At 40.8% G+C, this 24,749-nt stretch overlaps 1 protein-coding gene across 2 annotated transcripts in view; it reads left to right on the forward strand.

The window, feature by feature from the left end:
• Positions 1-24,749, forward strand: part of PAPSS1 (3'-phosphoadenosine 5'-phosphosulfate synthase 1) — a 104,240-nt gene that overhangs the window by 24,645 nt on the left and 54,846 nt on the right. For both annotated transcript variants that reach the window (NM_001290602.1, XM_042982623.1), the window contains 3 exon segments: positions 2,069-2,207; positions 6,609-6,727; positions 23,510-23,623. In NM_001290602.1, coding sequence (NP_001277531.1) covers positions 2,069-2,207; positions 6,609-6,727; positions 23,510-23,623 — 372 coding nt within the window.

Raw genomic sequence — 24,749 nt, forward strand, 5'->3', positions numbered from 1 at the left:
TGTTGCAGTTGACCAGGAATGAGGTTGAACTCGGGAGTAGGGAAGACGTGCAGACTGGGTTGGTGTAATAGAGGCAAAATCTGAAGGACTTTGTGGCAGAAGGCAGAGGGGGTGGGGTGTGGAACGAAGGGAAGGAACCAGAACAACTCTTGGGATTCTGGGTGAATAGTGCTGTCATCCTTGATTTGGGCAGTATAGGCAGAGATGCCAGCTGGGGAGAAAAGAGGGTGGATGCCATTATGGACATACTAAGTTTGAGGTGCCCGTGAGATCTCCAGGTGGGTATATTTAGGAGGAGGTTGGAAAGGTGTGTTTACTTCCAGGTGAGAGGGTAGGGCTCAGGCTGAAGCATTAGTGTATATGTTGTAGTCGACACCGTGAAGGCTGCTGAAGAAAGTGATCAAGGACTGACTTCGTGTGAGCAGTGGGCTCCTAATGGGCTGTGGGCAACACCATTGTCGAAGGGATGGAAAGTAGGAGGAGCCATGGGAGCCTGCATAGGAATGATTAGGAAATAGCGTCATTGGAATATATAGAGTTAGTAGTGTGAAAAGCAGCAGAAAGTCCTGTAATTCAAAGGCTGAAGAGTACTTATGATTAAGGGATTTTTGTGTGATTTGTTAGTTCACTTTTTTTTTTAATGTTGATGTATTTTGAAAGAGTATAAGCGTGTTCAAGAGTGGGGGAGGGGCAGAGAGAGATTCTTAAGCAGGTTTCTGGCTGTCAGCACAGAGCTGGATGCGGGGCTTGATCCCACAAACTGTGAGCTCATGACCTGAGCTGAAATCAAGAGTCAAACACTCAACCTACTGAGCCACCCAGGCGCCCTAGTTCACTTTTTTTTTAAACGTTTATATGAGAGAGAGCGTGCGCGCACACGCACGAGAGAGCCCAAGCAGGGAAGGGGCAGAGAAAGAGAGAGGAGGAGGAGAGAGGATCTGAAGCAGGCTCCCTGCTAACAGCAGCAAGCCGGGTGTGGGGCTTGAACACCCAACTGTGAGATCATGACCTGAGCCGAAGTTGGACGCTCAACCGACTGTGCCACCCAAATGCCCCCGCAGTTCACTTGTTTTTAATGGATAAGTGACTTGTTGCCAGGGGAAAAAGCTGGCAGAGAAGGAAGACGAGGATTTCAGACGGAGGGGGGAAATGGATTGAGGAAGGTCCATTAGAGGGGTGGCTCTGGAATTCAAAGGGAGGAAGGAGTAGCAGGAGTGAGGGAGACAAAGGTTGCTGGGCATGTGGATACATTTATATGGCTGAGAGGAGATTGAGAGCATTCGTGCCTGCGGATCTTCATTTTGAAATGCGGAAGAGGAGAGTAGTGACAATGGAAGTAGGGGCCGTAAGAAATGTGAATGGTAAAATGAGCTGTGTGGGGATAGAGTGGCGGGAGTTGCAGGGCTGACTTTGGAAATGTTGGCACTGCTTGTGTCCAGAATAGGAACGTGGAGTTGGCCTTGAGTATGGAAAGATGAGCGGATCTTAAGGGGGAAACAGTTTAGCTTAGACAGAAAGAAGAGGTTGACTTAGAAAGGAAACCGTTCCGGAGGACAGGGTGGAGCAATGAAGGTGGTTACCAGAGAGTTGGGGGGTTCGGGGCAGGACAGAAAAGTAAAGGTTTGGGAGTGCTAGAGATGAGAAGTGGTCGCAGGACCTTGTATTTGGCAAGGAGATAAACCACCTTGAGGACTCTGAATGGACTCAGACTCAGGCTAAGATTGAACATGTTATGAGAGGCCTGATAGCACCTGCATTCAGGCTGGGCTTTGACTGTTCTCCGTAAAACTTAGGTGAAAGTTTTTACAGGGCATCCGTTGTTTTCCCTCCTGGAACTCCCCAATATCTTGGATTTTTAGAATATCAAATTTTAAAATTGTTACGAAGAAATAGTTTCTTGGGTTAAATTTTTTTTGTTTATATTTAAAAATATAAGTTAAGTTTTGTCTAATATTTAATTTTCCACTGCCTCAGCTGATAAAGCACTTTTATTCATCCTTGATCATTTATAGTACCTTTGATTCGTATGAGCACCTTTTATTATGTTTCTCTACATCTTTTTTCTAAGGATCGCAACAATGCAAGGCAAATTCATGAGGGTGCAAGTTTACCGTTTTTTGAAGTATTTGTTGATGCTCCTCTGCATGTTTGTGAACAGAGGGATGTTAAAGGACTCTACAAAAAAGCACGGGCTGGAGAAATTAAAGGTAAGTTTCCCTTTGCTTGCATTTTTTTTAAGACTTTATTTTTAAATAATCTCTACACCCAGTGTGGGGTTCAAATGCAACCCCGAGATCAAGGGCTGCATGTTCTACTGACTGAGCCAGCCAGGTGCCCCTTTGCATACTTTATCTTGCCATATCTGAGACTGATCGTCTTTGCTAAGAGATTGGGAATATTCAAACAACTTGGAGCTCCTTGAGAAGAAGAAGTGGGTCTTAATACTACGCTCTTGTGTCTCTGAAGCCTACCAGTAGTACCTGGCACTGTGTGTACTACTCAGTGGGAATGGTTGGTCAGGTTGGAATCCTACTCCCAAGACAGAGTTTTAGAAGGTTGGGACTTCTGGGGCTGTTGGAAACCTACTTGGTATAATTAGGTGCATTAGACTGCATAGCAATTGCTAGCTGCTGCCACTTCTGCTTTTTGTTCTGGTGAAAATGAAGGAAATTCCATAGATCATGGGAATTGTAAACATTTTGAAAGCAAAACCAGTGCCTTGTTCTTATTTATATCATGGTGTGGAATGGTCCCTTATTCATTCGGTGTACATTTGTTGAATTAGGTTGAATTAATATATCTCTGATTCCATCAAAATGAAGATACCTTGATTTTAAAAATTTTTATGCTTTGCTCCTAGAGTTACAGCTACGATGAACATTTGGACATAGGAGACATTTAGAACCTGTCTGATGTGACCTTTGATACCAATTATATTAATCTTCTAGGTATCGTTTAACATTAGTTCTGTTCTATTATTGTTAACAACAGAGGACGTGCCAGGGATTGATTACTCAGCGCTGTGTAGGGATCAGTGATTCATGCAGGTAACTGCTGCCTTCCCAATAGGGAGTATAATAGCCTGGGACTATCACAGGAGCTCTGTGAATTCAAGATTTTGTTACTCAGCTTCTGGTTCTGCATAGCAAAAGGTGGAACAGGAAGGACTATGCTGTTATTCTGGGCTCTTCTACATTTGGACCTGGGGATGCTTAACCAGTTGGGGCAAGTGTGGGGCAAGTGTGGGGCAAGTTCCACCTGCTGTGGTGAAACCTGATTCCTTAGGCAAGGCTGGCATTCAGTTGTGCCACCAGGGAAACTCAGTTTCACCCATGAAGCCTATGCTTTCTTGACTCAAAGAGAACAGGTTGCCTGACCTGAATAACTGACGACATTAGGAGGGAAACCAGCTCAGCTCTTCATCATCTGTGTCCGCCTGTCTCTGTCGATGGCCACTTTTCATTTCAGTTTCTCAAAATACAGATTTGGCAAAGAGAAGCAAAATGATGTGTCTGGGATCTTGAAATTTAAATCTTATTTTAATTTTAGTTGGCTTTGTTTTTGCAAGGATGGATTGGTGAGGGAGGTAGATTTGTCTCTGGCTGGAGTAAACTACTTTTGAACAGGGATAACATCTTGAATATTTTTGTATCATTAGAATTACACACATAGTAAATGCTTATTGGATAGATTAGAAGATGGAGCGGAAATTGGATGTTCAACACATATTGCTCAATGCTTCCTGTTTGCAAGCTGTGTGTTTGCTGCTGAGATGCAAAGATGAGTAAGACCACATGCAAAATACCTTGAGTTATTTGTAATTTGCATTCTATATTTGGGAGTGTGTTTGTAGTAGCTTAGTTTTCTCTGTGTTACTTATTTACTTTCTTGACTGTTTTCTGTCTATTCCTCTGGGTAGACATTAATAAAATGTTCCTTAGATTAAAATATATGTGTTAGAGTCCCCGATTGTAGAGTTGTATGTATGTACACATGTATGTATGTATTTATTTAGAGCCCCACGCATGAGTGGGGGAGAGGGGGAGAGAGAGAGAGAGAGAGAGAATCTCAGCCTCCATGCTCGGCGTGGAGCCTGACATGGGGCTCCATCCCGTGACTCTGAGATCATGACCTGAGCTGAAATCAAGAGGTGGATGATCAACCAACCAAGCCACCCGGGCACCCCTGGAGTTGTTAGTATTTAAAAACCGTGTACTGGGGCGCCTGGGTGGCTCAGTCGGTTAAGCGTCCGACTTCGGCTCAGGTCACGATCTCACAGTTCGTGAGTTCGAGCCCCGCGTCAGGCTCTGTGCTGACAGCTCAGAGCCTGGAGCCTGTTTCAGATTCTGTGTCTCCCTCTCTCTGACCCTCCCCCATTTATGCTGTGTCTCTCTCTGTCTCAAAAATAAATAAACATTAAAAAAAAAAAATTAAAAACCGTTTACTCATTGTCAGAATGGTAAATACTGTTTCAGAGCTGTGATGGTAAATGTTCAAGGACAGAAGAGATTGTATACATTCAACAGACCTCAGGCTTTTAGAGGCCTTTTTGTGACACTATAACTATCCCTGTGTCAGCCATTCTAATGATTATTTTCATGATTACTGCTCAAGCAGTTGTTACTTACTTAAATATAAATGTTTTGCTTAAGCATACATTTATTATAATCATTTATGGGATAAATTAGCTAGAAAGAGAATTCCTGGGCTTTTAAAATAAGCCAAATCTTCTAACACAGTGGTTTTCAGGCTTTGCTGCACAATAGCATTATTTGAGTGAACTTTTAAAAATCCTGTGCCAAGGCCAAATCAGAATCTAATGCAGGTGGGACCTGGCGATTGCATTGTTTAGCTGCATTTGAGAATTAGAGCTTAAGAACTAGTGTTTTAACCAGAATTATTTTTCCCTAGCTATTCTATTGTGACTCACCACTAAATACTATTAGGAATATTGGTAATGCAGAAATCTCTTCTTGGATTTAGGTCTTCATGTGATACTTGGAAACATGAAATAGAAGAAAACAAGTGGGCTGTGGACTTGTCTATTACATTTTAGAACTCTTTTGGTGACTGCACCTCTTAATAGTAATTTATTTTATTTTATTTTGTTTTGTTTTGTTTTATTTTACTTTATTATATTTTATTTTAGTTATTTTTTTTTTAAGGAGATAGAGGTTTATTGAATATGCCGCAATGGGGTGGTTGGCATGACAGCAGAGAAGAGGCTGTCAATAGTGATGATTTTAACTTTTTTTTTTTTTTAATGTTTATTTTTGTGAGAGAGAGACAGAGCATGAATGGGGGAGGGGCAGAGAGAGAGGGAGACACAGAATCCGAAGCAGGCTCCAGGCTCTGAGCAGTCAGCACAGAACCTGACGCGAGGCTCAAACTCACGAGCTGTGAGATCATGACCTGAGCCGAAGTCGGATGCTCAACCGACTGAGCCACCCAGGTGCCCCAATAGTAATGATTTTAAAGTAATGTTTACCATTTTAACCCCAAGGTTGACCTAAGCACTTCAAGGCAGACAAGCCTTAAGTGACTTCTGTAGGGGGTCATGTCAAGGGTGTAAGATAGGAACAACATATCTTCAGCTCAGCTGGCCCATTCTTGGGAATCATCCTGTATTCTTTCTCTTTGGCAATTACATGGTAACATATTTAAAGGGGAAATCTAAATAGTGGTTGACACATAAACTGATTATGTTTGATTGTAGAATATATTTTGTGATGTGACAGGATTAGCTCCCTTAGTTATGTTTTGCTTAAGCTAATGGTGGTTACTTTGTCTTGAACACTTAATCCTGGTAGCAGAAGCAGCCTTCAGAGCTTCAGTTTGTCTGTAGATAATCCTTGTGAATATAATGAACAGATTAACTTGGTGTCAGTGTTTGCATTGAGAGGAAAAAAAACCTCATCTAGTTTGGTTTATGACTAGGGTTTAAGTACTGTATTCTGTCTTCCTGTGGAGACATTGAGATGCCCTGGATCGCTTGGTATTTATTCCTATTTATTCATAGGCAGTTTGGGCATTTAGTTAAAAGAAAAAAGGTGACAGAAGAAGTTATAGTCAATCCTCATTATTTGAGGATTCCATATTTGCAAGTTTTCGTACCCACTAAAATTTTTAACCCCCCACATGAGTACTCATGGTGCTTAGGCAGTCACTCGTGGACACACACAAAGTGGCAAAAATTTTAGTCCTCCCACCCGAGTACACGTTCCCAGCTGAAGTTGAACAAAGTGACACCCAGCCTTCCTGTTTTAGCTTTCATACTGTAAAGAAGTGTCAAAAAGAATCTGGTGATGACTGAGCCTTGCAGGAAGCTGACCCCATGTTTCCCCTAGGGGCCAGTGGCTTCAGTAGTCACTCACTTAGTGTCCGTGGCAACTTTGTTGAACTGTGAGTGAGAATTACCTGTACATGTTTAAAGGAGAAACAAAAGTTTAATCAGAAGTCTTCTCCCAAGGAAGAAGTTTCAATACTATATAACCTTGTAACTCAGAAGGGTTAGTGTAAATATGAACTTCATCATAGCAGAGACTTGCACCAAAGAAACAAGCCTGTTTTAATTTCTACCCCCTTCAATGCTCTGGTACCTTTTGTAGGTTTCACTGGAATCGATTCTGAGTATGAAAAACCAGAGGCTCCAGAATTGGTGCTGAAAACAGACTCCTGTGATGTGAACGACTGTGTCCAGCAGGTTGTGGAACTTCTACAGGAACGGGTAAGGGAAGGTCAAAGAGAGAATCATCAGAATAAATAATATTCATCTCGTGATCTTCCCCCGCCAAAAACAAAACAAAACAAAAAAACAGGTGATGCTAATATGTAGTATATGGTGCTGACAGTTTTCTGAGAGTGTACGTCCCTGTGTTAGGTGTTGTGGGGGCCCCAGTGTATACAGTATGAAATATGTTGGTCAACGTGAACCATAGGAGGCTTGGGAGCGAGAAAATCTTTTATTTTACCAGTAGTTTTACCACACAAATACCTAATAGAGAATATTCGGCCTTGATTATTTAGCTCTACAACTTGGTATTACTGTATTTTTTTTTTTTTATTGTTTATTCATTTTTGAGAGAGACAACGTGTGAGTGGGGGAGGGGCAGAGAGAGGGAGGCACAGAATCCGAAGCAGGCTCTAGGCTCTGAGCTATCAGCACAGAGCCTGATGTGCGGCTCGAACCCACAAACCATGAGATCATGACCTGAGCTGAAGTTGGGTGCACAACTGACTGAGCCACTCAGGCGCCCCGACATTATTGTACATAATGCAGGTAACTTTTCCTAGACATTTAGAGAGTGCCCAGATCTTAGCCTGTGCAACATGATGATATTCTTATGGTTGAGTTTTAGGAAGGGAAAGGTTCCAGGACATAAAGATCTTTCTCTGGTTCCGGAGCATGTAGAAACATTAAGAGGCTGGCTATTTTCCCGAGGACTCAAGCCATTTATTAGATACATGATTCTCTCAGAGTTTAGTCCAGTCTCCATGTTTCGAAATTCTTTTTTTTTTAATTCTTTTTTTTTTGTAATTCTTTTTTTATTTTAATTTATTTGAGAGAGACAGAGACAGAGTGAGTGGGGGAGGGAAAGACAGAGAGAGAGAGGGAATCCCAGACAGGTTCTGCGCTGCCAGAGCAGAGCCCGATGGTGGGCTTGAACCCATGAAATGGTAAGATCATGACCTGAGTTGAAACTAAGAGTCAGATGCTCAACTGACTGAGTCAACCAGGTGCCCCCTAGAAATTCTTTTTCTTTCTTTCCCTGCTCCTTTCTTCACACTTCCATGGGCCCAGTGGAGGGTCATGCACTTAACTCAGTTAGGGAGGACCTGGCCTTTGGGTGGGCGTCAGTTGTTACTCTTTCTCCTAGTCACGGTGTCCTCACCTTTGCTGCCTAGTGCTGTGCAGGAACTCCTGTTTAGTGGTACACAGACAACAATGCATCATTGTGCCCCATTCTGTTTTAACTGTGGCCTAGGGCATCTGAACCCCCTCTTGATGTTTAAAATCTTACTACCATAATCCTCTGTCATCTAGTATTTCTTACTGGATGTATTAGACATCAACTTAAAAACATTACCTGTGTCTGGATATATTATAGATGTTTGGCCTTAGAATTGTTTTCACATTATAAAATATCTGCCAGATAATTTACCTGGAACTCCCGAATGTATTTCCCTAAACGTTTTCACCAAATGAGTAGAAACAATGTGAATGTGTAATGGCACCGCTCCGATGTTTTTCTCCGTACGTGTTGGTGTACAGTCTGCAGGCTCACGAGACCCCATCCTGGGAGGTTTTCTGTGCTTCGTCTTTGTGCTGTCTGGGTTTCCTGTTAATTGCTTCTGAGCTCTGCTGCTGGTCCTGCTGCTGTGCCTCTGGCTTCCCTCTTCATTATCCATTTTTCATCGTCAGCAGTCAGACGTCTGTCAGAAGCTCACTACTTATTTTGTCACAGTCCTAAGCACTGGCAATACAAAGATTAATCAGCCATGTCTCTGTCCTTGAGGGATTTACACTGTCGGTGATGGAAGGGGGGATAAGAGGGTGCAGCTGCTAGAGATGTGTTAGAAACATGGTTTCGGTGTGCACAGAGCATTCTGGGAGGCACAGAAGCATGAGTTTGGAAAGGCTTTATTCCAGATCTTTCTCACCTGTTTGTTTTTAAAAGATTTTTTTGGGTGCCTGGGTGGCTCAGTTGGTTGAGCACCCAACTTCGGCTCAGGTCATGGTCTCATGGTTTGTGAATTTGAGCCCTTCATCAGGCTCACTGCTGTCAGCACAGAGCCTGCTTCGGATCCTCTGTCTCCTTCCCTCTCTGCCTCTCTCTCTCTCCTGCTCACGTTCTCTCTCTCAAAAATAAACATTAAAAAAAATAAAAGATATTTTCACTGGGCATAGTATTCTGAGTTGACGGGTTTTGTCCCTTTTAGTACTTTAAAGATGATGTTCTATGTTCTGTGGTCCCCTGCATTGCTTCCAATGAGAAGTTCATTTCTTGGCTCCTCTCCTTGTAATGTTTCCTTTTATTTCTGCCTGAATTCAAGATTTTCTCTTACTCCTTCGTTTTTAGCAGTTTGAGTATGGTGTGTCTGGGTCTTTCAATATTTTTAGGTTTTTTTCTTTCAGTTTCGAGCTCTTTGACTTGTTCTTTTATTACTTTCTGAAAACTCTTTTTGGCCACTATCTCTTCAAATATTTCTTTTGCCCTATTCTTTCTCTTTTTCCTGGGATTCCAGTTAGACATATGTTAGGCAATGTAATACTGTCCCACAGCGTTTATGTGCTCTGTGCTTTCATTCTTTTTATGTTAATTTGTCAGCTTTAATAATTTTTACTCTCTTATTTTCAAGTTTAGTCATTCCTCTGTTGTATCCAGTATATTGACACTTAGAATTATTAAACTTCGATAATCATTACAGAAATTATATCATAATTTGGCTCTTTTTAAATTTTTTTATTTTAGAGCAAACGAGTGGGGGAGAGGGGCAGAGGGAGAGAGAGAGAATCTTAAGCAGGCTCTATGCTCAGCACAGAGCAGAGCTTGATCCCGTGAACTGTGAGGTCATAACCTGAGCTGAAATCAAGTGTCAGATGCTTAACAGACAGAGCCACCGAGGTGTCCCTCTAGTCAGTGATTCTGAATTGTTTTATAGAACCTCAGGGAAATACACATTGATACTCTCATATATAATGTAGGGGGCTCATGAATCTCTGAAGCCATTTTAGGGACTCCAGTTAAAACCAGGTATTTCAGATACATATATGGGGCTGTTAAACTTAGCGTGTGATGGGTGCTGTGTCATCTCCCTTCTGTCTTTACTTTCATTCCTAACCACTTCTTTGAGGCCCTACATAGAATAGCATCCTTTGGGTTTGACCCTTCACCTACATAGAGGCTTTTTTTTTCTTCTTTTGTAGTGAGCGGGTGATTTTGTTGTTTTTTAAAACTATTTTGAGAAAATTTTTCTGTAAATGTAAAAGAGTACAGAGAGTTCCTTATATCCTTCACCCAGCTTCCTATTATTTTAATACCTTACATGACTATAGAACATTTCTCAAAACTAAGAAATTGACCCTGGTGAGATACTGTAAACTACATGACAAATTTACTTGTATTTCACAGGTTTTTCCACTAAGGTCCTGTCCTGTACTAGGATTTGATCCAGGATCTCACCCTGTGTTTAGTGTTAAATTGGGTTTTAACCATGATTCTGTGAAATGAAAACACAGACTTCAGGTAGTGCCTGTCATGCCCAGGACTTTTGTAGTTCCTCCTGTCCCCAGTGGTTAAAAATTGAGGGTAAACTGCCCCCGTATGATTTTCAGCTTGTACTACCTGATATTTCCTTGACTGGTCACCCCCATGTCCAGTTTGATATGCCTTTTAAAGATTAAAAAAAATTTTTTTTCTAATGTTTATTTTTGAGAGAGAGTGAGCTTGTGTGAGTGGGGTAGGGGCAGAGAGAGGGCAACAGAGGATCCGAAGCAGGCTCTGAACAGACAGTAGGGAGCCTGATGCGGGTCTTGAACTCATGAACTGCGAGATCATGACCGCTGAAGTCAGACGCCCAACCAACTGAGCCACCCAGGCGCCCCTGATATGCCTTCTCTTCCATCCTGTATCATTCACAGAGTCATCTTTCTAAAGTGTAGTCTAGGTTTTGTTTTGTTTTTTTTACTCTAAAGAATTTACTGATTTTCCCATGGTTTATAGAATTAAGGTGATCTGTGTTCAAGGTTCTCCACAGTTTGGTTCCAAGCTATGTATTGTCTTATTATTGTCCTTATGTATTTATTCTGCCACAGTATTATTACTGTTTTTTTTCCTGGTGCTGTTGCTTGCTTTAGTGTCTGTGGCTTTAATTAAAGCCTTTCTTCCAATGTGTTTGCCCCTAATCAATAATTATACTAATTGTTCTTCTTTATAGATGGTAGTTAGTCTATGTTGTACCTGCTAGACAGTCGATGATTGGACAGTTTCATTCTGTCTAGATAAAAAAACTAACATTTACTGAGTATCTAAGGGTCATATGTGTGGGACTTTGTGTATTTTATTTATTAATATATTTAAATGTTTATATTAGTGCACACACGCTTTCATGCAGGGGAGGGGCAGAGAGAGGGGACAGAGGATCTGAAGCGGGCTTTGTACTGACAGCAGAGAGCCCTATTTGGGGCTATAACTCACGAACCATGAGATCATGACCTGAGCTGAAGTCAGAAGCTTGACCTACTGAGCCACCCAGGCACCCTGCTTTGTATCTTTTAAAATATTTGTTTTGATTGTTAGAATCTGGGTGGAAGTGACCTTTCTCCTAGTTTAGCTTTCAGCTACTTCTCACTTGAGTGTGATGTGACAGTTTCCCAAGTGGTCTTTGTGCTGAGTATTTTGTGTAAGTACTGTGGTTTTATTCAATACAGTAAACCCCTGAGGTGTTTTAGAGATACTAAGTAATTCGCTTATGGACATATTGTATTATACCTAGGATTCTGGGTGTATGAATTCCTAGGATTCATTTAATCCATTTGCCTCTGGCTTTTACTTTCAACAGTGTTCTCATCATACCTAAAGTGCAATGTAATTAAATCTATAACCAGAAAGGTGTTCTGGTTATATTACTTTAAGATGGGGAAATTTTCTCTTGAAAAATTATTTATTTGTTTGTTATTTTTTAAAGAGAGAAGGGAGCATGCAAGTAGGGGGAGGGGCCAAGAATGAGGAGGGGAGAGAGAGAGAGAGAGGGAGAGAGAATCCCAAGCAGGCTCCATGCTCAGTGCAGGGCTCGATGCAGGGTTTGATCCCATGACCCTGGGATCATGACCTGAGCTGAAATCAAAAGTCAGATGCCCAACTGACTGAGCCACCCAGGTGCCCCATGAAAAAATTTTTATTTTTATCCTAAAGCTCAGTGGTGACAGAAGAAACGCAAATGGCTTCTTGATGCAATTGCTTTCTTTTGGTATCACCCTCATTTGGGGAAAAGATAGGAATTCACTTCTCATTAAAAGTACGTATTTCTGTGTTTTACTTGGTTGAACCTGTTAGTTAATTTAAAATTTTTTTAATGTTTGTTTCTTTTTGAGAGACAGAGAGCACACACGGGGGAGGGACAGAGAGAGGGAGAGAAAGTATCCCAAGCAGGCTCTGCACCGTCCTTCCATATGGGGCTTGAACTCACAAACCACAAGATCATGACCTGACCTGAAATCAAGAGTCGGATGCTTAACTGATGGAGCCACCCAGGCACCCCGATCCTGTTAGTTAATTTAACATATACTTAGTGTCTTACGTAGTGGGTACTGTTGTAAAGCACTGGGGATGTGGCATTGTATTAAATGGTAAAAATTCTGCCTCATGGATCTTAATTTTTGGTTTCAATTACCATTATTTATAGTTGTAGACTAGAACGTATAAATTCGTTTTTTCTTTTATTAGCATGATGTAGAATTTATGAATGTAGTTGAGGGAAGAAATACACACCCGTACATTACTACTTCTGTTCTGACATTTATTTTCCTTTGATTGTTTTTTTCTTTTTTTTTCACAAAGTTGAACCTCAGACGAACATTAGGGCACATGGGTAAACTAGTAAGCACCTGACGTTCAGCTTGGAGTTGATGGTTGGTGATGCAAGGAGTCCATTTGCCTGCTGCACCCTGATGGCAAGGGAACTCTGTGTGGTCTGCACCTTCTGAAGCAGATCCTCCCTGGTGGTCCAGGGTGGCACATGCAGCACAACCTCATTGTCATCACAGAGGCATTTGTAGGGTTTTCCAGAGGTGGCTCATGGGAGGTCAGGGTAGAGCTGGTTGTACAAATCTAGACTGGGAAGTGAAGGGGATGATGATGTCGAGTGCAGTGCTGAGAGCAAGGAGTGAGGATATAAAGTTAGAGGTTGTGCAGTAACCAGCATTATGCGTATGAATGGAATTGTGTGTGCTAGAAGGGAAAGTGGCAGGCAAAGATGGAAGTCCAAGAGAACTCCCACACAGGCAAGGCCTTCAGTAGTTGTTCTGGTAGCATTAATACATTTGATGTTGGGGGTGCCTGGGTGGCTCAGTCACTTAAGCATCTGACTCTTGGTTTTGGCTAAGGTCATGATCTCACAGTTCTTGGGTTCGAGCCCCTGCATTGGCTTCCAGCTGGCAGCATGGAGCCTACTTGGGATTCTCTCTCTCCCCTTCTCTCTGTTCCTCCCCCCACTCATGCTGTCTCTTCCTCTCTCAAAATAAATAAAATAAAAAAAATACGTGTAATGTTATATCAAAACTCTGAGAAGTAAGTTATAATTATCCTCATTTTACTGATGCAGAAACAAGTCAGAGAAGTGAAGCTGTTTGTCCCAGGACGGGGCGGGGCGGGGCGGGGGGGGGGGGGGGGAGGGGAGGGGAGGGGGAGGGGGGGGGGAGTGGAGTCAGATTTGAACACGGTGTGTTGCATTCTGCGATCCAAGAGCCCATTCTTCTCCCAACTGCCTTGCCTTTTATCTAGATTCTTTCCATTTCTTGTTTGTGTCTGAAGTATCAGTCTTTTCTGTGGGTCTTTTTCACGTTCCTTGACCATTTTTTTTCCCTAAGCATAGTTGGGAATGAGAACTTGAGAGTATTGGGTCTTAGAAGGAGTTCATATTTTTTAGCCTACTTTCAGAGTACTTCAGAGCAGATCAGAGGCAGCACTGTCTAAATTGGAAGGAATGTTGACCTTGTAAAGAAGTAAATTGCTTGTGCCTGTCTCTGATTAGTGTGAAATGTGTATTCTATGTAGTGTGAAATAACAAGTGATTGTCAGTTACCTAATTTAACTTGCAAAGCTGGGGCACATCGTGCCAAATGAATTACAATTTACTTATGTACTGACACCTAAATCTAAATAGTAAATGAGTGGCTTGGGTTATTAAGCCGTAGAAGAAAATCTTATTTCTAAAATAATAAAGCTAAGTACATTTTGTTTCTTTTTCGGGTTCCTCAGTTTGTTAGATTTTTGAGGTTGGTTTGTCTTATTCTCTTACCAACTAATTGTCGAATTCTCTGACACCAACTGGGTGTCTAGCAATTCGATTCTGTTCTCACACTAACTGTCCAGAGTTAGTTTGGACACTGCAGGTGAAGGGCTCCGTCTCACAAGACTGCCTTCGCTTCAGATGCCAACTGCAAACAGACACCTACATTTCTGCCTGACTGACTGTACATTCAGGGGTTACCCAGACCCCCTTATCCCCTGGTTGAATAATTCAGCTCACAGAACTTAGGAAAACACTTTACTTACCATTACCAGTTTATTATAAAGGATACAACTCAGGAAGAGCCAAATGGAAGAGATGTATAGGGCAGGGTATGGGGCAGGGAGAGCCGTGGTGCTTCCATGCCCTTTGTGGGCGTGTTGTCACCAACTCAGAACCTCTCTGAATCTAACCGTTAGGGCTTTTATGGAGGTTCCATCACATAGCCGTGATTAAGTCTTTGGCCACTGGTGACTGAACTCAGTTTCCAGCCTCTTCCCCAGCCCAGAGTTCTGGGGACAGAATTGAAAGTTCCAACGCTCTAATCTAAGTATGGTGTGGTCTTTTTTGAGGACCCCCTTAGCCTGGAATCATCACATTATCATATCAAACACACTTTCCAGTTAGGAGATTCCATGGGTTTTAAGGACTCTGTGCCAGGAACCAGGGACAAAGACCAAATATATAGTTCCCATTGTAATATATGGCAGACTTTTTTTTTTTTTTAATGTTTATTTTTTGAGAGAGAGGGGAAGACAGAGCATGAGTGGGGGAGGTGCAGAGAGAGAGACACGGAATCTAAAGCAGGTTTCAGGCTCTGAGCTGTCAGCACGGAGCTCGACACGGGGCTTGAACTCACGGACTGTGAGATCATGACCATGACTTGAGCCAAAGTCGGATGCTCAAGTGACTGAGCCACCCAGGTGCCCCCATGGCAGACTTTTTATTGGAGCAGAGAGGGATAGCATGGTTGCGGCTTTCTAGACGATCCAGCTGTTTGAGAAGTGCTGTCTCCATGATACCTAGCAAAGGAATTTTTCTATCTGATGCTTGGTATTGCTTTGGAGAGACTCTCCCGAAATGAATTCTACCAGGTATTGTTTCTTTAACGTTCTTTGAGATATGGCACTGGTTTCGCTGTCCAAGAAAAATTTGTTTTTAATGTTCTGTACAAGGGGTATTTTAGGATGATGGGTATTTTGATCAGCATAATGTTGTATATTCTCAGTCGTCCCTGGATTGTCTTATTTCTCTTTCTGTCTGGTCTTTGTACTATAATTGGAATAAGGAAATGTGTTCGTTTATATAAATACTTCATTTCTCAAGTGTTTGGTCAGAGCATCTTTATTTTCTTAATGTGCTTGTGTTGGTGTATCTTCACATTTTATTCAAGAAAGTAGAAGGCACTGAAAAATGCTGAGGATTTTGGATTTAAGTTTTTTCCCCAAACCCTTGAATGGTCACTAGATGGCCTGCTGGGATTGCATTTAACTTGGTGTGTTATGACATAAGGAAGTAGGATTCTTGCTGCTGGTTTTAATCTAAAGTGATATTTTAAATACTGTTTTTAAATCTGCTAGGAACTCTAGATTTACTACTGCTATAAATTATTTAAAGGTTTGTCTTTTTATGAAATGGTGGTTTAGTGCTCTAAATGGATTTTATACTGCACATAAAAACCTAACTTCACAGCTCAGTTTTAAAGTGTTGCCAGAATGTCGTTTGGTGTTCATGCTTTGGATGCATGTAGTTTAGATAATAGAAATTTAATAGTTACATAAAATATGAATGAGCTGTAGTGTTCAAATCTGTTGAGCAGATTTGGCTGAAGAAAAAAGTGCAGAAAATACTTAAAGGCAAAACTTAGAATGTGGAATCACAATGTTTATTAACGTGTTCACAGTTCTTTAGGAAGATTAAAAAGAGAAGGCAAGATTACTACTATTTTCAGGTAGTGAATGTTCTGTCTGCCAGTTTCCAGATAAAAGCAAACAATTGTTCTTTTGAACAAAGGTTACAGATACAGTGTGTTAGCTCTTAGATTGTGTTTAGTCAAGCAAAAAAAAACAAAAAACACCCACTTTTGAATACCCATGTAACAGTTTAGAATTAAGTTAATATTTAAACATTCATAATATTTCTAGATCTAGGTGATTCCTGGTAGCATGTGAATTAATGACCCCCTACTGAAGAGCTTCCCCTGTATTCCCTTTATCCTTAAAAGCTGGGTGACTGTGGTGCTCTTAAGACTGGACGCGAGGGGTTTAGGTATATAAACTCTTGCTCATGGCCTGGCTTGTGGTCTATTTTTGTTTTAGAGGAAATTCCCTGAAATAAAAAGTTTTCTGTGTACGAGGAGAAGAAGAACACATTGTTTCCTAACAGCTGACTGTGTTTCTGGAAATCCTAATGAATCCCAAATAGAATGGATAGCTCATGTGGCTGGGACTTCACGTTATGTTGTCCAGATATCTTGTCTCACTTTGAGGTGGTTTTGCTCCTTTTAGATGTTTGGCAGTGGTTTTGGAAACTGAAAAGATTTGTCAGTAGAATGTGCTAGAAACTGGCTGTGTCTACATTTAAAAAATTCTTTTTGTATTCCTCGTAGAGTGTTCTCTTCTCTCTACACATAGAATCTATATAGAACTTGCATTCTTTGAGCAAATGTTCCATGTTTCTTTTGATTCGTGCTGTTATGTTTGTGCTGATTCAAAAAATATTCACTTGATGTATTTTTTTTTTATTTTGGAAGGGAAAAACGGTAGCAACCTCTTGAATTTTTTTTGACTTTAGTTAAGCATTGGAAGAATTTTGTACTTAAGTTGGGAGGCTAAATTCATTTAAAAATATTGCTGGACGTGAATTTTGAAAAGGGAACAGTTATGGGTAATGCTTGTAATGAAAAGAATGATTTTGATTCAAAATGAAAAAAAATTCCCCTTTCTTGAAAGAAAGTGATTATTATAGCCTCCATGTCCATGCATATAATGTAGCAAGTTACTAAAAATGTATTCATCCCAAATGTGCTCATGGCTGCATGAGTACACAAAACATTAAAAAAATAATTTGAGCTCATAGTATTGATACTACTCTTTGATGTTCAAACAAGTTCCTTGGAGACACTTAGATTTTCTCACAAATTATTTGTATATTTGTTCTCTTAACCTAGGGTGTGGTTGGAAGGAAGATGTGATACATAGAAATATTTGTTCTCAGTTCTTACTTTGAGCGTCTCTTCAGCGGGAGTGGGTTCACATTCCCCAGTGTCCAGTGTGGTTCTGGACAGGGGTGTTTCCAGGGTGGAAGCAAGGTGCGTGCGCCCAGCCACGTGCCTGGAGCATCACGGTGGACAGTGCGTGCCGCTGCTGTTTGTCACTATTTGTGAGCCGAATCTAGTGATGCCGGCCTTGGGAACCAGCTCAGCATGCCCCGTTGCATCCAACAAGGGTAAAAAAGATTAGTCTGTTGGATGCTGTCCTCTGGCCCTCCCAAACTGTTGACAGTTTTCAGCGGTAAATGCGGTGGCAGAGCAGAATAGTCAACGCCTACAACGTAAAAAAGATCTCCCACTCTTACAATAATGTAACTTTCAGAAATGGCAAAGAAAACTTTATGTAGAGTTGTTTGTGTCCGTGAAATTCTTCTCTTCCCTGGGTTCCCTATGTTAGTTGTTGCCCGACTGTGGATTCTAGGTTTTGAAAAAAGTTGGTTGAAAATCCCTCACTTAACCTTCATGGAAGGGATGAGGACTAATTGAAATGTTGAGTATTTTTAGTTTTTGTCTAGAACTTTATCAACTTGTGAAGATCACATGCAGACCAGAATTCCTGGGAAATTATGAACTAAGAAGATAAACTAAGAACAATTTGTGTGACAGAATGTCTCATAACTTAGTTTTCATGAGAGAGACAGTAAAGGTTTGTTGTTGTTGGTTTTTTTTTGGGGGAGAGGGGATAATATTTGGACCTTAGTTGGAATCCCAGTTGTAATATTTATCACTTAACTACATAAAATACCTAATTTCTGTGGCTTCAATTCCCTTGTCTGTTCAATGAGAATTACCATACCTGTCTTAGAATTGTACCGAGGAGTCTATATGAGTTAGTATATGCAGAGTGCTTAGAGCAGCTCCTGGAACGTAGCAAGCACATTATATTTATTGAATATTTTTTGTGTGTTAAGTGCATTGGCAGATAGTATGGCAGGGACTGGGGGCCAGTTATTAACCTCTTCTGAGCCTCAATTTCCAAATCTGTTAAAGGAGAATGTTTCTATCTTCATAGGTAGGATTGCATGCAGATTAAGTGGATTCATTCATATGCCCTTAGGACAATGCTGGAATGGTAGTGGGCATTAATGTTAGTCCCTGTACTTCAGGTATTTTATTTTTACTTTTATTAAAAACATTTTTTTAATGTTTGTTTATTTTTGGGAGAGAGAGAGCATGAGCTGGGGAGGGGCAGAGAGAGAGACAGAGACACAGAATCCGAAGCAGGCTCCAGGCTCTGGGCTGTCAGCACAGAGCCTGATGAGGGCGGGGCTCAAACTCACAGACCGAGAGATCATTGACCGAAGTCCGATGCTTAACCGCCTGAGCCACCCAGGCGCCACTGCACTTCAGAGATTTAAAATTACTGAATTTCACAACAGGCCTGTACCATATATGCATATATATCTTTTAAACAGTTGAGGAGGAGACAGGTTCACAGATGCTAACATCTTTGGTTTTGAAGATACTGTGTCTCTATTGTTTCTGGTTTTAAGTCTGTTTTGTGAACTTTTATCATGGTCTTCCTGTTAATGAATGCCTGACTTTTTGTGTAATGTCATTTTAGCATTTGTTCCTAGTGTGGAGGATTTCTGGTCTTTATCTTGCAGCTGGAAAAATGGGTGTGTCTCAAGACCTCTGAGAGCTTTTGCATTTCTTAGAAGCTAATTGAACATGGTAGGGTGTGTGCAGTTCTCCTAATGCATGTCATGTTGTTTGTGCAGGAAAAGTTGATCCTGAATTTTTATTTTTTAGTTGATGAAATAATAGGTTTTGTACAGACTCCTGAAACTACCAGTGCCCTGTAATGGGAAGGGAATATACAAAAATGACAACGATAACTGTATGTGGGGTGATTTGTTTTCTCAATTCCAAATTCTCTTTACTGCTCTTTTATAATTTAAAATAAATATACTAACAGTAATTCCTGGAATTATAATGCACAGAATGGACGGCCATAAGTTATTTCTTTTGCTAGATTATAAGAAGAGTCATCTTTCATTCGGTTTTATTGAGATATAATTGACATACCAAAAAAACAAGAGACTTTGCTATATGTGATTTCCTCTTCAGGTACACAGTGAAATCAAGTATTATATATAAATTGTGAATGTATACTTACCACTTAGACCCCAATGGCAAACTTTAAGACATGCCCTCTTTTGCTTGGCATCATTAGAAATAATTTGCCTTGGGGCACCTGAGTGGCTGAGTCAGTTGAATGTCCAGCTCTTGATTTTGGCTCAGGTTATGATCTCACAGTTCATGAGTTTGAGCCCCACATTGGGCTCTGTGCTGACAGAGCCTGGTTGGGATTTTCTTCCCCCCTTTCTTTCTGCCCCTTCCCTTCTCACCTGTTCTCTCTCTCTCAAAATAAAAAAACAAACAAACAAAAAAACTATCTGCCTCATTAATACAGGTTGTATAGTATTGAAACCTACAAAGAGAAGAGAAAATAGAGGCAGGTGGTGGAAGCTGTCATTCTTCCTTCACCGTTGTCTTTAATGTCCTCACATAGTATTAGCCATATAAACACAATGAATAGCCTGCAGCTGTGGATGCCTGCTGGCTGCTTCATTGCAGAAGGCCTGGAAGGTATATGAAGTGCCCTGGGCTGTGTGCATGGTTTATGTTTTATACACTCACTTTTCCACTTGCCGCCGCCTCCTCTGAGCAGTGGGATGCTCAAGGGACAAAAATACCTTTCATGTCTGCACACCAGAGCAATTAGCTAAACTTGGTATTGTAGCAAGTGGTGTTTTTTTTTAATTTCTTTCCTGTGTTGAAATTTTATTACTTATTTTCTCTTTTCCTTCATGTTTACTCTCTTTATCCTTGGTTTTATCATGAGAAAGATCAGAGGACTTGAATTTACCAGTAGGAGGAGACTGATTTTGGCATACGATTTAGCTGATGCCAAACTGTCTCTTTTGTTCCATCTTTGAGGAGAAATGTGGGAGAGTAAATCTTTCTAATGTTTTTATTGAGTTTTGAGGGGGTGGGGAGGGGCAGAGAGAGAGAGAGAGGGAGACACAATCTGAAGCAGGCTCCAGGCTCTGAGCTGTCAGCACAGAGCCTGACACAGGGCTCGAACCCATGAACTCGAACTGTGAGATCATGACCTGAGCCAAAGACAGACACTTAACCGACTGAGCCACCCAGGCGCCCTGGGAATAAATCTTTCTAGATTTTCAGAATCCATAGGGGCTACTTGAATAGTAGCACTAGGTCTTCTATGAGATCAGCTAGCTTTGATACACATATCTGATTGCTTTTTTCCTCTACTGAAGATATTAATATAAGTCCAAATATAAGTTGGAAGTTTCTTCCCACACTTACTCCTCAGGAAAATAGAGTATGTCTTCAAAAATCTGGTTCTTCTATTGATATTTATTTTATTATTTATTTATTTTTTTAAATTAAAGTAACTATTTTAATGTTTATTTTATTAGAGAGAGAGAAAGACAGAGCCTGAGCAAGGGAGGGGCAGAGAGGGAGAGAGACACAGAATCTGAAGCAGGCTCCAGGGTCCAAGCTGTCAGCACAGAGCTGGACACAGGGCTCCAACTTACATGACCTGAGCCGAAGTTGGATACTTAATTGACTGAGCCACCCAGGGGCCCTCACCATTGATACTTTGAATTACTTTTGTTGTTCTGCATTTTTTAATGGACTAATTTTTATTATTTTAACTTTTGTTTTAGAGAGCATTTGTGGGAGAGGGTCTGAGGGAGAGAGAGAATCTGAAGCAGGCTTTGTGCTCCACTTGGAGCCTGACAAGGGGCTTGATCCCACAACCCTGGGATCATGACCTGAGCTGAAATCAAGAGTTAGATGCTCAACCAAATGAGCTACCCAGGTGCCAACCCCTCCCCACCCCCATTGACTATTTTTAAGAGCAGTTTTAGGTTGATAGCAAAACTGAGTGGAAAGTACAGTGAGTTCCCATATACCCCCTGCTCTCTTCCCCCATAAGCCTATCCTTTCAATACCCTTCACCAGAGTAGTACATTTGTTATAATTGATATACCTAGTGTAACATCGTCATCCAAAATTCATAGTTTACACTAGGGTTGTAAATTCTGTGGGTTTTGACAAATGTATAATGACACTATCTACTGTGGTAGTATCATTTCATTGCCCTAAAAATGCCCTCTTCTCTGGTTCTTCATCTGCTTACCCCCACCCCTTGGCCCATAACTCCTGGCAACACTGATGTTTTTAGTGTCTCCATAGTTTTGACTTTTCCAGAATGTCATATAGTTGGTATCTTACAGTATGGAGCCTTTTCAGATTGGCTCCTTTTACTTAGTAATATGTAGTATAAAGTTCTGTAGTGTCTTTTTCGTAGCTTGATAGTTTGTTTCTTCTACTGCACTCGTTGTCTGGATGTCCCAGTTTATCCATTTGTCTTCTGAGGGACATTATGATTATTTCCAAGTCCTGCAATTATGAGTAAAGCTGATGGAAACATCTGTGCAGGTTTTTGTGTGGACATAGGTTTTCAACTCATTTGGGTAGATACCAAGGAGCACAATTGAGTGTGTTTAGGTTTTTTTTTTTTAATGTTTGTTTATTTTTGAGAGGGGGGCGGAGGGGCAGAGAGAGACACACACAGAATCCAAAGCAGGCTCCAGGCTCTGAGCTGTCAGCACAGAGCCTGATGCAGGGCTCCAACTGACAAACCACAAGGTCATGACCTGAGCCAAAGTCGGACACTCAACTGATGGAGGCACCCAGGCGTTCCGAGTGTGTTTAGTTTCGTAAGAAACTGCCAACCTGTCTTCCAAAATGTCTATACCATTTGCATTGCTACCAGCAGTGCATGAGAATTCCTGTTACTCCACATCCTCACCTGCGTTTGGTTTTTGTCAGTATTTTGGATATTGGCCATTCTCATAGCTGTGTGGTGGTTTCTTTGTTTTAATTTGCCTTTCCCTGCTGACGTGTTGTAAGGTATCATTTCATTTGTTTCTTGGTCATTTGTAGATCTTCTCTGGTAAGGTTTCTGTTCAGATCTCTGGCCCATTTTTTAAATATTGGGCTGTTTGTTTTTCTATTGTTGAATTAAAAAAAAACTTTTTTTTAAAAGTTTATTTACTTTTGAGAGAGAGAGACAGAGCATGAGCAGGGGAGGAGCAGAGATAGACACAGAATCTGAAGCCAGGCTCTGGGCTGTCACCACAGAACCCCAATATGGGGCTCAAACTCAACGAACTGTGAGGTCATGACCTGAGCCGAAGTTGGACGCTCAACCCACTGGGCCACCCAGTGGCCCCTCTTATTGTTGAATGTTAAGTGTTCTTTGTGTATCTTAGATAAGAGTCCTTTTTCAGATATGCTTTTTGCAAATATTTTTTCTCAGTCTGTGGCTTATCTTCTCATTCTCTTGAGTATTACTCTATTTTGAATAACAAAGTATTGCTTGGACAAAATACATGTATGAAAAGTCCTTAATCATTGACAATTTTGTATGCTTATAAAGGTTACCTAATAGATTTGGCTTAAAAGAAAGTTGAAGTAATTAAACACATTTAGTAATTACTCCTTGGGGTATGATAAGTGTTGCGAACAAGCCTTGTAAAGATCAGCTCAAGAGCTATGTTGTGGTAATCACAAATACATTCTTGTATATTCTGAGAGACAAGCATTGCCCCAGTGTTGTGTAAATGCATACTTGGAGTTCAGATAAAATTTCCAGACTGCATTTCATATGGAACCAAAAAGTGCTGTTCCCCAAACTGCCAGAGTGGGAGTAAAGCTGACATACTCTTGGGTTTCATGTGGCAGGACTGAGAAGGTGATCGCTAGTGATAAAGATGCATACAAAAGCTGGAATAAAATGGTTTGGTGACATGTTAAAGATAATAACGATTGTATTCAGAGTGACTGTATTTACTTCTAAGTTCTTTCTATTGTTACCTCTTAGTTGAGGTCACCTCTTCTTTGCAGTTGCTGGGTTTTACATATGTGGCACATTCTCGGAATTCATTCTTTTCATTAGGCAATGGGACTTGATACTCAGTGACTTCTTGTATGTGGGATATTCTCTGTTGAGAGAGCTGACATGAGGAAAATTGACTGGGGAGGGGGCACCGCAGTCAGAGCCCTCTTTTATGCTTTTTTTTATAAAGTCTCACTTTGAAATGTTAGTGTACTTCCTCAAGACACCCTTTGGAGAACTTTAAATTGTTGAGGCAAACATTTAATTGTACTTTTGTTGTTGTATAGGATATCGTACCTGTGGATGCCTCTTACGAAGTAAAAGAACTGTATGTGCCAGAAAACAAACTCCATCTGGCAAAAACAGATGCAGAAACATTGCCAGCATTGAAAATTAATAAAGTAAGTGCTTTGTTGGTCTTCGTACCTAGTGATTTAGCCTTAATATATACTCACTATCTGTATACTTTGTTTTTTAGCTATGTTTGAGGACATGGGTACTGGTGGCTGGGGGTTAGTTGTAGTTTATGTCACAATTTCCAGGATTTGGAAATGTATTTAATGTATTTAATGTCATAAGATTTATCTATTTTGAAATAGCAAAGATCAAAGATTGTGTAAAAGTTTTAGGTTTATCAGAAGGAATGAGTTCTTAAAGCTTCAAAGTACTATATAGTAATTAAAATGAACAGTTTTTCCCTCCAAACATGTTTCATAATCCTCTGCCAAAACCTTGAATCTCTTATTTTGGTAAGAGTCATTATGTGCATGTTTTAGCTCTCATTAAGTGTTCTCCCCGCCAAAAAAAACCTACTGAGGTAAACTAGATACAACAACATTGGAAACTATAATTTATCATTTTCAAATATTAGAGAATTTTAAATTATATCCTTTAGATGTACTTTTAAAATTGAGAGATGAATAAGAAGCTGGACCAGAAGTTGAATTTCCCAGCCTTTCATTTAGTTACTAAAAATCCAGAACACCCAGGGAAGCACCAAATCTTTAAGCACCAACAAATTTCTGGGCTTAGAGAAGGCCTCTTTAAGTAATTATTCAAATCCCTGATTAGCAGTAGATTATTTGATGTGCTTTATGGGATTGGGTCTCTGACCAGAAGCCAGGACATTCTGAGGGAGCAGAGAGGGAGAGCCGGAGAACGGAGCCACGTAGGAAGGTGGCCGTTGCAAAGGAACAGATGTTGTCATTGACATACTTTGCATGGAGTGAACATACATATATACACACAGAATGAGGATGAATGATTGTGAATCCAGGTCAGCAGAGCTCTACAACACAGTAGCTCTTTTAATGTAGTGGCTTGTTCTTTGCACGGCAGTTATGAAAAGTAATTAACTAAAAAATCCATCTTAAGTCGGATAGTGTATTAACTTGGGGGGCCAGAGCAAATACCGTAGACTAGATGGATTAAACAGCAAAAATTGCCCCTCTTGTGGATCTGGAGATTGAAAAGTGTAAGATCAAGGTGCTGGCTGATTTGGTTCTTGGTGAGACTCTTTCTGGCTTG

This window comes from Panthera tigris, chromosome B1, assembly GCF_018350195.1.
Source record: "Panthera tigris isolate Pti1 chromosome B1, P.tigris_Pti1_mat1.1, whole genome shotgun sequence".
NCBI classification, from domain to species: Eukaryota; Metazoa; Chordata; class Mammalia; order Carnivora; family Felidae; genus Panthera; species Panthera tigris.